The sequence below is a fragment of the Bombina bombina genome, chromosome 1 (genome assembly GCF_027579735.1).
Source record: "Bombina bombina isolate aBomBom1 chromosome 1, aBomBom1.pri, whole genome shotgun sequence".
Taxonomy (NCBI): Eukaryota; Metazoa; Chordata; class Amphibia; order Anura; family Bombinatoridae; genus Bombina; species Bombina bombina.
The window spans coordinates 1,214,473,882-1,214,491,929 of record NC_069499.1 but is presented as its reverse complement, the minus strand read 5'-3'; the positions used below and the strand labels follow the sequence as shown (position 1 = coordinate 1,214,491,929).

At 39.4% G+C, this 18,048-nt stretch overlaps 1 protein-coding gene across 1 annotated transcript in view; it reads left to right on the top strand.

The window, feature by feature from the left end:
• LOC128664079 (sodium- and chloride-dependent neutral and basic amino acid transporter B(0+)-like) overlaps positions 1-18,048 on the top strand; it is a 192,865-nt gene that overhangs the window by 139,182 nt on the left and 35,635 nt on the right. Inside the window, exon 13 of the mRNA XM_053718760.1 lies at positions 17,685-17,852. Coding sequence (XP_053574735.1) covers positions 17,685-17,852 — 168 coding nt within the window. The remainder of the gene's footprint in view (positions 1-17,684; positions 17,853-18,048) is intronic.

Genomic DNA, 18,048 nt, shown 5'->3' with positions numbered 1-18,048 from the left:
AATGAGATTTCCGAAGATATGTTTGGCGAGTTGGGCCTACTGAATTGCAAACCAGTTCGTATAGCACTTAAAAGTGACGCAGTCCCATACAGTATTTCTACTCCCCGTAGAATTCCATTCCCGCTCATGCCTCAAGTGGAGAAAGAGCTTATGCGCATGAAGTCTATGGGTGTTATTGAAGAGGTTGTTGAAGCGACTGATTGGTGTGCCCCCATTGTTCCAGTTGCAAAGAAAAACGTAAAGGTGCGCATCTGTGTGGACCTGAAAAGGTTGAATGAGGCAGTGAAGAGAGAGAGATTTGTGCTGCCGACATTAGAAGATATAGCTCCAAAGTTGGCTGGGGCGAAGTTCTTTTCCACATTAGACGCTTCTGGATCCAAAGTGCCGCAAACTGACTACCTTTATCACACCGGTAGGTCAGTTCTGCTTTTGCAGACTCCCCTTTGGGATATCCTCCGCTCCTGAAATCTTTCAAAGGGAAATTAGTTCTCTCCTGAGTGACCACATGGGCACAGCGGTCGTCATGGACGACATTCTAGTGTATGGGTCTACAGTGGAGGAGCATGATCAGCGTTTAAGTTGTGTGCTACAGGCTATCAAAGAGTCTGGTCTGAAGCTGAATAAAGAAAAATGTCATTTTAGGAAAACTGAATTTTGTTACTTTGGGCATATCATCAACGGGGATGGCATCAAGCCAGACCCCGAGAAAATCAGTGCTATTGAACAGATGAAAAGTCCTTCTGATGTACATGAGCTGAGACAGATATTGGGCCTTGTAAATTACGTGGGCAAGTTTCTTCCAGATTTATCAACTGTTTTACACCCTATCACAGAGTTGCTTAAGAAAGATGTTGCCTGGGTCTGGGGACCTTCACAAGAAAAAGCTTTTCTGCAGGCCAAGTCCCTGCTGGGGTCTACCCCAGTGCTGGGGTTCTATGACCCTTCAAAAAAGATTGTGGTTAGTGCTGATGCTAGCAGTTATGGGTTGGGGGCTGCACTCCTGCAGCTGAATGAAAATAAACTACAGCCCATCGCCTACTGTTCCCGCACACTGATGGCTGCGGAGTCAAAATACGCTCAAATTGAGAAAGAGTGTCTGGCTGCAGTTTGGGCCTGTGAGCGCTTTCAGCGTTATCTAGTGGGTTTGGAGAAATTTAGTCTGGAAACTGACCACAAACCGCTAGTCCCTCTAATCAACTCCTATGACATTGACAAAACACCCTTGAGATGCCAGAGACTTTTAATGAGACTGCTCAGGTTCAATGTTCAGGCAGTGCATGTGCCGGGGAAACAACTGGTTGTGGCGGATACACTATCCAGGCTCCCGCTGGCTGCTGCTGAAGAATCCTCCACAGAATCTGAGGTGAAAGTGTATGTTGATTCAGTTCTGGCATCTAAGTCCATTTCTTCAAGGAAACTGGAGGAAATAAAGAAAGAGACATATTTGGACACAGATCTGCAAGAGGTTATAAAGTACATAAAAGAAGGCTGGCCCGAGAGCCGGGCAGCCTGGATGTCTTTAAGTGCTTACCAGCCAGAGAGGTCGCAGCTCACGGAGCTGGAGGGGTTGGTGCTGTTCCAAGACCGCATTGTAGTTCCTGTCAGCATGAGGAAGGAGATGTTAAACAGGATTCACTATGGCCAATTAGGCATTACAAAGTGCAGAGAAAGGGCAGCTACAACTGTGTGGTGGCCTGGGATCAGCTCCGACATTGCAAATCACGTGTCTAAATGTGCCTTTTGCCGGGAACGCCGGCCTACTCAGAGAAGGGAGCCCTTGATTTCTACTCCGCTGCCTGCGGGGCCGTGGCAGAAAATAGCTGCTGATCTGTGTGAACTGCATGGGAAAAAGTTCCTTGTTGTGATCGACTACTATTCCAGGTATTTGGAAATCGCACCCCTGAATGATATCACAAGTCAGGCCGTTATCATTCGCTTGAAGAGCTTGTTCACCTGGTGGGGAATTCCAATGGAGCTGGTGAGTGATAATGGTATGCAGTTCGCTTCTACCGAGTTCAGTGCTTTCAGCAGGGAATATGACTTTGTACATTCCACGTCAAGTCCACATTATCTGCAGGCCAACGGAATGGCTGAAATGGCAGTTCAAACAACAAAATTCATTCTAAAGCAATCTGAGCCGTACCTAGCCCTCTTGTCATACAGGGCGACGCCCATTCAGGCTACCGGGTTTAGCCCGGCACAGCTGATGCTAGGACGCCAGATTCGCACCACTTTACCCTCAGTGAGTGTCTTCAAGCTGCCTGGCCCTGTTCCTCGGGACGAAGCCCTTAGGAGGGATGAAGAGGCCAAAAAGGGTTATCGTTTCTTCTACGACAGGAGACATTCTGTCAGGCCCTTACAGGAACTGAAAGCGGGCCAAAGTGTCAGAATTAAACTGGATGATGAGAAGAAATGGAAGACGCCTGCTACAGTAGTTGGCCGCTCTCCAGAACCAAGGTCTTATACAGTCCTTACTGAGGGAGGGACGGTTACACGCCGTAACCGAAGACATCTTCAGCCTGTACCTGAGAGTCTGGAACTGGATGCCTCAGTACCACCGCCGGTGGGATCCCCTGTTCTAAGAGAGGTGCCTTCCCCTCAGCAAGACCACAACGGGGATATATCTTTGCCTCCAGCGGACTCTTGTTCACCATCTTCTGTATCAGAGGACAGTTCATGCAAAGTTACATCAAGCGGAAGAGTGGTGAGACTTCCGGCCCGATATAGGGACTGACTTTAGCTAGAACAGTGACCAGAAGTGTGGGCAGAATAATCCCATGGTCACTGTGGACTAGGGTAGTCTACCCCGATGTCCAAGTCAGGATGTAATTAATGTATTTATATTTTCTAACCTATTTGTTTATATATTGTTCAAAAAAAAAAAATGTTGTTGTATACTATGTTCGTATACCTTGTTATTTGTTTTATTCAAATATATGCTTCGCCTTTGAAAAAGGGGAAGATGTGATGAGAGCAGGATGTGATGTCACTAGTTGGGGGCGGGGCTTAGGTCCGGTAGTCTGTGTCGCAGTTAGTTAGTGAAATCAACCTGACCAGATGTATGTTACTGTGCTCTGTAATAAAATAGAGTTGTACCATCATTGCTGTGTCCTGCATATGTCCTGCATCTCATGACAATAACTTTGTTCCAATGTATACAATTGAGACCCGGCAGGAAGGGGTTAAGCAAAATGTTTGTATTGATCTTGAACAGTCATGGGGAAATTGTAACAAAAATGTTAAATATATTGCAATAACATTTGAAAATGAAAAAAATATGAAGAATATTTATGGTATAATTAAGAACAGTAGCCTTAAACAATTTATTTTTAGCCTTAAAGGGACAGGGTACTGTAAAAAAAAATCTCCCCTTTAATGTGTTCCTAATGATTTATTTTACCTACTGGAGTGCATTAAATTATTTCTAAATTATTCCTTTACCTTTGTTTTGTAATTTGAAATAGCTGCTTTTGTTGATTGTATTTCTACCTGTACTGAAAATGTAATTACTTAAAGGGAAACTGAACCCAAATTTTTTCTTTCGTGATTCAGATAGAGCATGCAATTTTAAGAAACTTTCTAATTTACTCCTATTATCAATTTTTCTTTGTTCACTTGCTATCTTTATTTGAAAAAGAAAGCATCTAAGCTTCTTTTTTGTTTCAGAACTCTTGACAGCACTTTTTTATTGGTGGATGAATTTATCCACTAATCAGCAAGAATAACCCAGGTTATTCACCAAAAATGGGCCAGCATCTAAACTTACATTCTTGCATTTCAAATAAAGATACCAAGAGAAGAAAGAAAATTTGATAATAGGAATAAATTAGAAAGTTGCTTAAAATTGCATGCTCTATCTGAATCACGAAAGAAAAAATGTGGGTTCAGTGTCCCTTTAAATGGTTATAGCTATGTAAATAAGAAGGTTTATATGATATCAATCAGTGGGGGCGGTGACAGAGAGGTACTAAAATGTTCATTTTCCATTGTTTTCTTTAAAGGGATATGAAACCCAAAAATTGTCTTTCATGATTCAGATAGAGAATACAATGTTAAACAACTTTCTAATTCACATCTATTATCTAATATGTTTCATTCTATTGGTATCATTTCTCGAAGGAGCAGCAACGCACTACTAGTTTATAACCGAACACATGGGTGAGCTTATGACAATCAGTGTTTTCTTTCATGTAATTGGCAAGAGTCCATGAGCTAGTGACGTATGGGATATACATTCCTACCAGGAGGGGCAAAGTTTCCCAAACCTCAAAATGCCTATAAATACACCCCTCACCACACCCACAATTCAGTTTTACAAACTTTGCCTCCCATGGAGGTGGTGAAGTAAGTTTGTGCTAGATTTCCACGTTGATATGCGCTTCGCAGCAGGCTGAAGCCCGGTTTTCCTCTCAGAGTGCAGTGAATGTCAGAGGGATGTGAAGAGAGTATTGCCTATTTGAATTCAATGGTCTTCCTCTAGGGGATCTATTTCATAGGTTCTCTGTTATCGGTCGTAGAGATTTCTTCTCCTACCTCCCTTTTCAGATCGACGATATACTCTTATATACCTTTACCTCTACTGATTCTCATTTCAGTACTGGTTTGGCTATCTACTTTATGTAGATGAGTGTCTTAGGGTAAGTAAGTCTTATTTTATTTATGACACTCTAAGCTATGGTTTGGCACTTTATATGTAAAGTTCTAAATATATGTTTTAAACTTATATTTGCCATGATTCAGGTCAATCAGTATTCCTTCTTTCAGACTGTCAGTTTCATTTTTTGGGAAAATGCATATGAATTAAAAAAAATTCTTACCTTAAAATTTTAAATTGACTTTTTCCTTCTAAATTGCGGGCTGTTAGGCTCGCGGGTGCAGAAAATGCTAGAATTTATTGCGTCATTTTTGGTGCGAGACTTTTTTGGCGCAAGAATGGTGTAATTTCCGGCGTCATCTATGACGCCGGAACTTTTCACGTAGTTGCGTCATTTTTGACTCGTGTTTGTTGCAGACGTTTTTTGGCGCCAAAAAATGTGGGCGTCATACATGGCGCCAGTTTTTTTCACATTATTTCAGTCTCACTTTTTAGTTGCTTCTGGTTTCTAGAGGCTTGTTCTGTTTTGCATTTTTTCCCATTCCTGAAACTGTCATTTAAGGAATTTGATAATTTTGCTTTATATGTTGTTTTTTCTATTACATATTGCAAGATGTCACTACCTGACCCTGGATCAGAATCTACTTCTGGAAAGACGCTGCCTGATGTTGGTTCTACCAAAGCTAAGTGCATTTGTTGTAAACTTTTGGTAACTGTTCCTCCGGCTGTAGTTTGTGTTAGTTGTCATGATAAACTATCAAACGCAGATAATATTTCCATTAGTAATAATCCATTACCTGTTGTTGTTCCTTCAACATCTAATGTTCAGGATGTTCCTGTTAATGTAACAGAATTTGTTTCTAATTCTATTCGGAAGGCTCTGTCTTTTATACCTCCTTCTAGTAAACGTAAAAGGTCTTTTAAAACTTCTCATATTTCAGATGAATTTTTAAATGACCGCCATCACTCTGACTTATCTATCTCTGATGAGGATCTATCTGGTTCAGAAGATTCTGCCTCAGATATTGACACTGATAAATCTTCATATTTGTTTAAGATGGAGTTTATTCATTATTTACTGAAAGAAGTGTTGATTACATTAGATATGGAGGAGTCTAGTCCTCTTGATATTAAAACTAATAAGCGTCTAAATTCGGTTTTTAAACCTCATGTAGTTATTTCAGTAATTTCTAGAGAATGGAATAGTCTGGGTACTTCATTTACTCCTTCTCCAAGGTTTAAGAAATTGTACCCTTTGCCATCTGATAGATTAGAGTTTTGGGAAAAAATCCCCAAAGTTGATGGGGCTATTTCTACTCTTGCTAAACGTACTACTATTCCTACGGCAGATAGTACTTCTTTTTAGGATCTTTTAGATAGGAAGCTTGAATCCTTTCTAAGGAAGGCTTATTTATGTTCAGGTAATCTTCTTAGACCTGCTATTTATTTGGCTGATGTCCACCTTCTGGTTGGAGGCTTTAGCGCAACAAGTGTCAGACCATAATGCTTATAGCATTGTTAAACTTCTTCAACATGCTAATAACTTTGTGATGCCATTTTTTATATCATTAGGATTGATGTCAGGTATATGTCTTTAGCTATTTTAGCTAGAAGAGCTTTATGGCTTAAATCTTGGAATGCAGATATGACTTCTAAGTCAACATTGCTTTCTCTTTCTTTCCAAAGTAATAAATTATTTGGTTCTCAGTTGGATTCAAAATTTCAACTGTTACTGAAGGGAAGGGAGCTTTTTTGCCTCAGGATAAAAAAATCTAAGGGTAAATATAGGGTTGCTAATAGTTTTTGTTCCTTTCATCAGAATAAGGAACAGAAGCCTGACCCTTCCCCTAAAGGAACAGTTTCGTGTTTGGAAACCTTCTCCAGTCTGGAATAAATCCAAGCCTTTTAGAAAATCAAAACCAGCTCCCATGTCCGCATGAAGGTGCGGCCCTCATTCCAGCACAGCTGGTAGGGGGCAGGTTACGTTTTTTCAAAGATGTTTGGATCAATTCGATTCAAAATCTTTGGATTCAGAACATTGTTTCTCAAGGGTAGAGAATAGGTTTCAGGGTAAGACCGTCTGTGAGAAGATTTTTTTTTCTCACGTATTCCAGTAAACCCAGTAAAGGCTCAGGCGTTTCTGAAATGTGTTTCAGACCTGGAGTCAGCTGGGGTAATTGTGCCAGTTTCAGTTCTGGAATGGGGCCTGGGGTTTTATTCAAATCTGTTCATTGTACCAAAGAAAGAGAATTCTTTCAGACCTGTTCTGGATCTAAAAATATTGAATCGTTATGTAAGGATACCAACATTCAAAATGGTCACTATAAGGACTATTCTGCCTTTTGTTCAGCAAGGGCATTATATGTCCACAATAGACTTACAGGATGCATATCTTCATATTCCAATTCATCTGGAGCACTATCAGTTCCTGAGATTCTCTTTTCTAGACAAGCATTACCAGTTTGTTGCTCTTCCTTTTGGCCTAGCAACAGCTCCAAGGATCTTTTCAAAGGTTCTCGGTGCCCTTCTCTCTGTATTCAGAGAGCAGGTTATTGCGGTATTTCCTTATTTGGACGATATCTTGGTACTTGCTCAGTCTTTACATTCTACAGAATCTCACACGAATCAACTTGTGTTGTTTCTTCAAAGACATGGTTGGAGGATCAATTTACCAAAGAGTTCCTTGATTCCTCAGACAAGGGTAACCTTTTTGGGTTTCCAAATAGATTCAGTGTTCATGACTTTGTCTCTAACAGAAAAGAGACGTCTGAAATTGGTTTCAGCTTGTCGAAACCTTCAGTCTCAATCATTCCCTTCGGTAGCTTTGTGCATGAAAATTCTAGATCTCATGACTGCTGCATCGGACACGATCCCCTTTGCTCGTTTTCACATGAGACCTCTCCAGCTTTGTATGCTGAACCAATGGTGCAGGGATTATACAAAGATATCACAATTAATATCCTTAAATCCCAATGTTCGATCTTCTCTGACTTGGTGGTTGGATCACCATCGTTTAGTTCAAGGGGCCTCCTTTGTTCGTCCAACCTGGACTGTGATCTCAACAGATGCGAGTCTTTCAGGTTGGGGAGCTGCATGGGGATCTCTGACAGCGCAGGGAGTTTGGGAATCTCAGGAGGCGAGATTACCAATCAACATTTTGGAACTCCGTGCGATTTTCAGAGCTCTTCAGTTCTGGCCTCTTCTGAAGAGAGAATCATTTATTTGCTTTCAGACAGACAATGTCACAACCGTGGCGTATGTCAATAATCAAGGTGGGACTCACAGTCCTCAGGCTATGAAAGAAGTATCTCAGATACTTGTATGGGCGGAATCCAGCTCCTGTCTAATCTCTGCGGTTCACATCCCAGGTATAGACAATTGGGAAGCGGATTATCTCAGTCGCCAGACGTTACATGCGGGCGAATGGTCTCTTCACCCAGAGGAATTTCTTCAGATTGTTCAAATCTGGGGATTTCCAGAAATAGATCTGATGGCCTCTCATCTAAACAAGAAACTTCCCAGGTATCTGTCCAGATCCAGGGATCCTCAGGCGGAAGCGGTGGATGCGTTGTCACTTCCTTGGAATTATCAACCTGCTTATATCTTTCCGCCTCTAGTTCTTCTTCCAAAAGTGATTTCCAAAATCCTAATGGAGCATTTTTTTTGTACTGCTGGTGGCTCCAGCATGGCCACACAGGTTTTGGTATGCGGATCTCGTTCGGATGGCCAGTTGCCAACCTTGGACACTTCCGTTAAGGCCAGACCTTCTATCTCAAGGCCCTTTTTTCCATCAGGATCTCAAATCATTAAATTTGAAGGTATGGAGATTGAACGCTTAATACTTAGTCATAGAGGTTTCTCTGACTCAGTGATTAATACTATGTTACAGGCTCGTAAATCTGTGTCTTGAAAGATTTATTACAGAGTTTGGAAGACTTACATTTCTTGGTCTTCTTCTCATAGATTCTCTTGGCATTCTTTTAGAATTCCTAGAATTTTACAGTTTCTTCAGGATGGTTTGGATAAGGGTTTGTCTGCAAGTTCCTTGAAAGGACAAATCTCTGCTCTTTCTGTTCTGTTTCACAGAAAAATTGCAAATCTTCCTGATATTCATTGTTTTGTACAGGCTTTGGTTCGTATCAAGCCTGTCATTAAGTCAATCTCTCCTCCTTGGAGTCTTAATTTGGTTTTGAGGGCTTTACAGGCTCCTCCGTTTGAGCCTATGCATTCTCTGGACATTAAATAACTTTCTTGGAAAGTCTTGTTCCTTTTGGCCATCTCTTCTGCTAGAAGAGTTTCTGAGTTATCTGCTCTTTCTTGTGAGTCTCCTTTTCTGATTTTTCATCAGGATAAGGCGGTTTTGCGGACTTCATTTAAATTTTTACCTAAAGTTGTGAATTCTAACAACATTAGTAGAGAAATTGTTGTCCCTTCATTGTGTCCTAATCCTAAGAATTCTCTGGAGAGATCTTTACATTCTTTGGATGTAGTAAGAGCTTTGAAATATTATGTTGAAGCTACTAAAGATTTCAGAAAGACTTCTAGTCTATTTGTTATCTTTTCTGGTTCTAGGAAAGGTCAGAAGGCTTCTGCCATTTCTTTGGCATATTGGTTAAAGCTTTTGATTCATCATGCTTATGTGGAGTCGGGTAAATCCCCTCCTCAGAGGATTACGGCTCATTCTACTAGGTCAGTTTCTACTTCCTGGGCTTTTAAGAATAAAGCTTCTGTTGATCAGATTTGCAAAGCAGCAACTTGGTCTTCTTTGCATACTTTTACTAAATTCTACCATTTTGATGTTTTTTCTTCCTCAGAAGCAGTTTTTGGTAGAAAAGTACTTCAGGCAGCTGTTTCAGTTTGATTCTTCTGCTTATAATTTCAGTTTTTTTCATTATAAGATTAAAACTTTTTGATTTGGGTTGTGGATTGTTTAAAATTGTATTCTCTATCTAAATACTGAAAGAAACATTTTGGGTTTCATGTCCCTTTAAGTACTGGTCTTTGAGTAAACAGTGAGAAATAAGATAAGGAGAAATGTGTGTAACTAATTAGACATACATACGATAATGAGATCTGCTCTCCCTACAAATTCAGACCATTTTTTGGATTGTGGTTCCAATTAGCAGAAACAACTTTTTCATATACAAAAAAGACTAAAGAAATAACATACTATACATTTTAAACTATGCAGCTTGAATAACAAGTTATTGGAAACACATTAAAGGAACATGATACCAAAATGTTGAAGTACTTAAAATTGATGCAGCATGGTTGTAAAAAGCTGACTAGAAAATACTACTTGAGCATCACTATGTAAAATATGTCCTCAGTAGACACATCCCATTGCAAAGGGCATGCTATGGCACAGTCATGTCATTTCTCTCCTGAATTTGCCAATTTGCGGCCGCACAATAATTAATCATCCATTACAAGTGGCTGGTTATTTCTACCACCGTAGCAATTAGCACTTATAAAATTAACCAGAGATCAGATCACTGGTAAATTTTATAAATGTGCCACAGATGCCCCCAAAATACAGTGTATTGTATTTTATTAAAAATTAAAGATAGCAACATCTTTATTTTTTAATAAAATAACTGCACTAGGCAGTATTTTGGGGGTAAAGTTGGCAGAAGTGGGTTGTTAGAAAAAAAACGGCACTGAAAAATGCCTTTACATTGCGGTCTATGGAAACTGTGTGTTCCCAGTAAATATATATGAATATATATATATATATATATATATATATATATATATATTTATATATAAATTGAAAGCAGATTGCACTCCAAGCAGACAAGTAATCCAATGCCCTGGGTGCAGCAAAATAGGCAAATAGACATGTTGAAGGAAGCGCACTCCAAGGGATCCTTAGTAAGGTACTTTTATTTAAGTGAACGTTTTCGGACAAATATAGTCCGTCCTCAGACCAAAAAGTGTTACACATTACTTACCCCAACACCCCTTAAGTACAGCAGACCACCAATGTGAACTGGCCGGGCATCCACGCTCTCCCAGGTAGCTCCGCCCCCAAACAGGTGACATCATCATCCCGGGCAACGTGAGTCCGGTCAGCCAAAAAACTAAATTAGTGCACCCTGAAACCATTAGAAAGCAACAATAAACCAAATATTAGGCAAGAAGGTGGAAAGCAGTATCATATTAGACAAAACTAGGATTGTTTGTATAATGTATCTAATGCGCCGCACCGGGTTGTCATAGCAACCGGCATAAACAAAAACGTGCATAACATGTGACACTAGACCAGCCAATCCCGAGAAAACAAGGCAATCACAAATCTTGATTGCAAATATTGTGTAACCAAGGCAATCACAAATATTACATCAGTCGAAAATTCATTTAGAGGAAAACAAAGATTTGTTATTGGTGTCTCACATTACCCGCAGCAAGTTGCAACAGCAATCTTTAGAGGCGAGAAGGGGTGTGTTAGTCATGTGACACTCCAACAACGAATCAGGAAAGCCCACAGGGAAAAACGGTTGTCATAGAAATTAAAACAAACAAATGAAAAAGTTATGCGATCGTATTAGATCATAATTCCATGGGGCAATCCGTATACAGACAAAACATTGTTAACGCAATGGCATAAGAACTGGGTCCAGCCTCAGCAGGTATGCATGTCATAACACTAAGTTTAAACGTCAAACTGTTATTAAATCACAAGTAGTGTGAATAGTAGTGTGAAATGACATGCACATCTGATGTCGCAGAACCTATAGAAACATCAAAAGTAGGAAAATGCAATAATGTGACTGGGCTCACATAGTAGTCATGGTAGCATAAAACAGGTAATAAATAATAATTGAAATCAAGACAATAATGCAATAATGTGAATGAACTCACATAGTAGCCATGGTAACATAAAACAAGTACAGATAGTAAATAAAGACAAGACATTCCAGTATAATATACTATACATATGTTGGTACTAAACCGTTAAGTTCCTAAAAGCAATCAATAAGAAAAGGAAAACAACATTAGCCTACGTGATGGTCTGAGGACGGACTATATTTGTCTGAAAACGTTCACTTAAATAAAAGTACCTTACTAAGGATCCCTTGGAGTGCGCTTCCTTCTACATGTCTATATATATATATGTTAGAATATGTATATACACATATATATGTTTATAATCATATACATTTATATTTAAATTTGCTGTGCTACTTACCCCCTTCGCTGCACTTAGGTTTTGATGCCCATTGGAGCCTATGGAACTTCCAATACCACTGCACATTAGCGTGCACTGGTTTTACACAGAGGAGCACAAATATCGTTTTCATAAAGGAGATATTTAGCGCTTCACTTGTAATCTAGCCCTTAATATCCATAAAGCAATTGGCGTTGCTATGTTGTAACCTAGATTTCCTTGTCTGCCAATGCCAGTTAGTGACAGCTGAAAATCAGCCATTAGAGTGTTAACCCAATGACTGAGTAGACTAATGAGAATTTTAAAAGCAACAATTTTCATATTTAAATCACAGAAAAAGGGGACAAAATAAATTATAAAGAGAAACATTTTATATTACAATATCAAGGTGATTAATTTAAATTTAATAATTCTATTAAACTTTGAGTCACCTTCCATTTAATGTAATTATTATTTAACCCATCATCTTCCAGATCAAGCTATCATCTCTTTTTCTAGTGATTCTTCTTTGCAGTATGGTTGTTCCAGTATCCAGGTGCACATGAATAGAGTTGTGCATCAGTGAAAAAAATGGCTTGTTTAAATCTTTTGTTACGAATATTTAAAAAAACAGTTTTTCTAATATTAATTTCCTGTGCTTTTCAGTATTCGTCACCCTTTAAAATAAATGAATACTTATCATTGGTGGAACATTTACATTAGTTTTCATTAAACAAATTTACATTTTCTTTTGCTACAGATGAAAAAGTTCACCTGTAGCGTAAAATACTTAACTTTACCGCACTGGAGGGCCGCGCTTATCCCGATCCTTCTTCACAGACTCCTGGGTGCGTGCTAATAAGATGCTCCAGTGGCTCTCAGGGCCTTTACTAAAGGACCTTCTCTTTTATTGCAGACCATTGGAGCCGCCATGCTAAGCCTCTTATTAGTGCGGCCTAGGCTTTGTGAAGAAGAGGACGGGATTAGTGCGACTTGTTGGTGTATGTATCAAATAGACACTGGAAGCTTTAAAAGAAAACTGCATTAGGCTTTACTTGTACAGATGCATCAGCAATATATGGAACATACCAAAGGACTTGTAAAACAATAGTCAGCACACACAGAGGAGGAAAAACACAATAGAGATTAAAGAACAACTTCCTTCCTGTATAAAAGAATGAACAAGATCACAGACATAAACAATCAGTAATCTAAACTGAACAGCGCCATCTACAGCATCAATGTTGTTCATACATATGGTATAGTACATGCTGCTGTATTTCCCAACACCCCTTCTCAATGGCATGTACATAATTACATTACATTCAGTTTCTTTTGAAGAAAACAATGCCGTTCCTTTGGCAACGGCTTTGTGAGTGCGTCTGCAGTCATCTCTTCCGATGCGCAGTATTGAATGTCAATAATACCTTGTTCTTGCATGTCCCTGAGTAAATGATATTTTACATCAATGTGCTTAGTTCGAGGATTCACTCTTTCTGATTGTGTCAACTTTATACACCCTTGGTTGTCTTCAAGAATTGGTATGGGTTTAGACACATCCAGTCCCATGTCTTGAAAAAGTTGACAAATCCAAATTGCTTCTTGACATGCATGTGCTGCTGCTATATATTCTGCTTCCGTTGAAGAGAGTGCAACAGTCGCTTGTTTTCGACTGGACCAACTTATTGTTCCTTCTCCATACTGGAAGATGTAACCACTTGTAGATTTGCGGTCAGTGGTATCTCCGGCCCAATCAGCATCAACATATCCAATTAGTTTTGGGTTTGATGTTGCTGGCAGTCGCAGCTTCATCCGAATTGTTCCTTTTAGGTACTGTATCACCCTCTTTACTGCATTCCAGTCGCGTTGACATGGTGTCGCAACTTTTCTACAGAGTATACCTATTGCTGCGGCAATGTCTGGTCTTGTCACGGTGGCAATGCATAGCAATTTTCCAATTGCCCTGCGGTAATTGTCATTATTGGGTAACAAGTTTTCTATTCCGTTGTTTTTCAGGTAATTTGGTTCCATAGGTGTTTTCACCTCTTTTGCATCTTGCATGTGAAACTGCTCTAATATTTCTGTAATTTTCTGACTTTGGTTAAGAAGATAGCTTCCATCCTCTTCCCTTTCTATTTGGATTCCTAAATAATGAGTGATGTTCCCTAGTTCTTTAATCTCAAAGTTCTGTTTTAATATATGAACTATTTGGTCACAGTCCCCTTCTTGTTCAAAACAAGTTATGATGTCATCAACATAAATTAGGATGTATATCCATTTGTTTTCTTGATGCCTTGAATATAGACATGGATCTGCTTTGCTTCTTGAGAATCCTTGTTTCATGAGTACTTCATTCACTTTTTCATTCCACATTCTCGCAGCTTGCTTTAGTCCATAGATGCTCTTTTGAAGTTTGCATACAAGGTTCTGTTCCCTCTCAAATCCAGGTGGCTGTTCCATCTAGATATCCTCCTTGATGTCTACATATAGGAAAGCAGTTTTGACGTCCAGGTGCCTCACTTGCATTCCCTTTCCGGCTGCAATGCTAAGGAGCGCTCTGATGGTGGAGTGTTTTACAACTGGAGCAAAAGTTTCATCATAATCTTCTCCAAATTTCTGTGAGTATCCCTTTGCAACTAATCTTGCCTTGTATCTGTGGATATTTCCTTCTGCATCGTATTTTACTTTAAAAGTCCATTTGCTTCCTATAGCTTTGCGACCGGGGGGGAGCTTAGTGAGTGTCCAGGTTTTATTTTTCTGAAGTGATTTTATTTCTTCTTCGGCTGCTTTTCTCCATTGGTTGGCTTCCCTTTTTGGCAATTTTCTATATCTTCCCAGGATGTTGGTTCGAGTGTTTCATGTGTCTTAGCGATGTATGACAGCTTGCGGGGTGGTATACCTTTTGTCACCCGAGTCGATTTTCTGATTTCTGGTTGTTCAGTGGGTTCTATTGGTTTGTGAGTAGCTGCTTTTTCTATTGTGAGCTCCACTTCTTGCTCTGTCTCCTGTACAGCTTCACTTTGGTCAGCATCTCTTCCTGATTCAGTGGAGAGGTTCTCTTTATTGCATTCGAGGGACATTTTTTCTGATGTTTGACTTTCATCAAAATAAACACTGCGGCTTATTGTGATCTTGTTGGTCTTTGGATGAAGAATTCTATAGCCTTTACTTTGTTCACTGTAGCCCATAAGAATGCCTTCTATGGCTGTGTTCTCTAATTTGGAGCGTTTCTCACTTGGAACATGGGCATATGCTTTACATCCAAACACTCTAATATGCCCCATACTAGGTTTTGATCCATTCCACATTTCATATGGGGTGCTCTCAATAGTTTTTGATGGTAGCCTGTTCTGTAAGTATGTTGCAGTCATTATTGCTTCACCCCAGTACTGGTTAGGTAAATTGGCGTCTGAAAGCATGCATCTTGCCATTTCTATGAGGGTGCGATTTTTCCTTTCTGCAACACCATTTTGCTCAGGAGTGTATGGTACAGTTGTTTGGTGTATAATGCCTTGTCTCTTCATGTATGACTCCACTTCCTTACTCATATATTCCCCTCCATTGTCGGTACGTAATGTGCCTGGTTTCCGTTGAAATTTATTGCTGAATGTAGCTATAAATTCTTGAAGTTTCTCTGATGTCTCACTTTTGTGCTTCATCAGATATGTTGTTGTGTACCTGGAATAATCGTCAATGAAAGTCAGTAAATATCTGTTCCCGCCGGGTGTGGGGGTTTTCATTGGTCCACACACATCACTGTGTATGAGTTCCATGGGGTGAGTGGTTTTTCTTTGACTGGCTTGTGGAAGTGGGGTATGTGTGGCCTTTGCTTTGATACAACATGTGCACTTCATGAGCATGTCACAAGGCAAAATTATCATGTCTTCTGATAAACCTTCCTTTGCAAGTTCCTTTATGGCCTCTGGGTTTCGATGCCCTAATCGCCTGTGCCACAGGTGGATACATTTGTTGTGTGGATTATGAATGGCTGTTTTGGCTTGCTTCCTTTCAGTGATAAGTTTGTACAGGTGTTCGTTCAATCTTCCTTTTGCTAGGATTTGTTTCCTGTTTCGAATTGTGCATTCATTGCCTTGGAACTGAACTGTGAGTCCATTGTTAGCAAGAGTTTTCACTGATAGGAGGCTTCCTTCTAAACTTGGGACGTACAGAACATTCTTTACTAGAATGCTTTGCTTACCTCCTGATGGTGTGATGCAAGTCAGGAACCCTTGACCATTACCTTCAGCTGTAATACTTTTCCTATTTGCTAGGAAGACTTTATCTTTAGTATTGCAATCAATTTCTATGAAGAATGTCTCATCACTTGTCATGTGACTAGTTGCCCCTGAGTCAATGCACCATCCGTGTGGTGTACTATTCTGAGTCACTTTAAAACTGCCACTCCATGATGCAGCAGCAGTTTGCTTTGTGGCTGCCTTAGCTCTTTCTCTTGTAGGTGGTTCTAACCTTCGCTGTTCAGCTTTCCAGATTGAGCAGTTCTTTTTCAGGTGACCGACCTTTTTGCAGCGAAAACACTCTCTGGTTTCTCTGTTTTGTTTTGTGCCTTCTTGCGCCTTCAGAGCTACCTCTGATCTCTCATTTTCTTCACTATGCATGTTTTCCTTTCTTCTATTATATTCATCAATTAGTTTTCCCTTAGCATATTCTAGTGTTAGTTCTTGTTCAGGTCTGGTTTCTAGAGCATTGATAAGGGCACTATATGACTCTGGAAGGCTGCATAGTAACAATGCTACTATATGATTGTCTTTAATTTCTTCTCCAATTGCACATAGCTGTTCCACAATCTCTAGCATAGCATCCACATGTTCACACATTTCCTGTCCTTTTTCCAGCCTCATCTTATATAGTTTGCGCAGCAAATATAGTTTACTATTTAAGTTTGAACGCTCATGCAGTTTTTGTAGTGCAGTCCACATACCTTTAGCTGTGTTTTCTTTTCTTATGTGAGTGAGTTGATCATCCTCCACTAACAGGCTTATAACTGCTTTTGCTTGCCTGTTTTTCTTGTCCCATTCCCCTGGATTATCAGTGGGTCTGTTTGTATCCAGCACCTCCCATAAATCATCTTTGGATAACAGCATTTCAAGCTTAAACTTCCACAGCTGGTAGTTGGTATTGTTTAGCTTCGCTATTGCATATTTCACATCTGAACCACTTGCCATCTTTCAGTAATTTGGATGCAGCTCTTGTTTCCTCACACAGCATTTGCTTGGATCATAGATGCAACACTTACTGACTTGTAGTTTTTTTTTTTCAGTGTCTGGGCCCATAACCTGTTGGTGTATGTATCAAAAAGACACTGGAAGCTTTTAAAGAAAACTGCATTAGGCTTTACTTGTACAGATGCATCAGCAATATATGGAACATACCAAAGGACTTGTAAAACAATAGTCAGCACACACAGAGGAGGAAAAACACAATAGAGATTAAAGAACAACTTCCTTCCTGTATAAAAGAATGAACAAGATCACAGACATAAACAATCAGTAATCTAAACTGAACAGCGCCATCTACAGCATCAATGTTGTTCATACATATGGTATAGTACATGCTGTTGTATTTCCCAACACGGCTCTCCAGCACACTAAAGGTAAGTATTTAAAGGAAACAAATAAATACTGACAAATTTGTCATTATTCATTCATTTTCTATAGATTTTGTACTCCATTCATTTTATGGAACAAGACGAATATCCGTGTTTTGTTAACAAATGTGCATTCATATTGAAATAAATGCAGATGTCTATATGAAAGTGTTATAATATTTGACTCACAGATATTTAAATTTAATAGTAAAACTTTTAGTGCACACATGACGGACTGCTAATAAAATAAAATAAGAAATGAATGACCGCTAATATTAAAACACAGTAATTGATAATACCAATAAATGCTGATCCTTTTATTGCATCTTTTCCAGGCAATCCTTTTGTGGTCTCTGATTACGTTTGAATCTCCATCGTTTGGCACCATTAAATATCCTCCATGGGGAATAGCGCTTGGTTGGTGTATGATTTGTTTCTGCATTATCTGGATACCTGTTGTAGCTTTATTAAGAATTGTACAAGCTAAAGGCAATGTGTTTCAAGTAAGTGATTTTAAAAGGACACTAAAGTCAAAGTTAAACTTTCATTATTCAGATAGACCATGCAATTAAAAAACCCAAAAACAAAACAATTTACTTCCATTATGAATTTGTGTTCTGTCTTTTTATATGCACACTTTCTGAAGAACTAGCGGCTACAGAGCATGTGCAAGTGTTCAGTGTATATATTTGGCTGTTG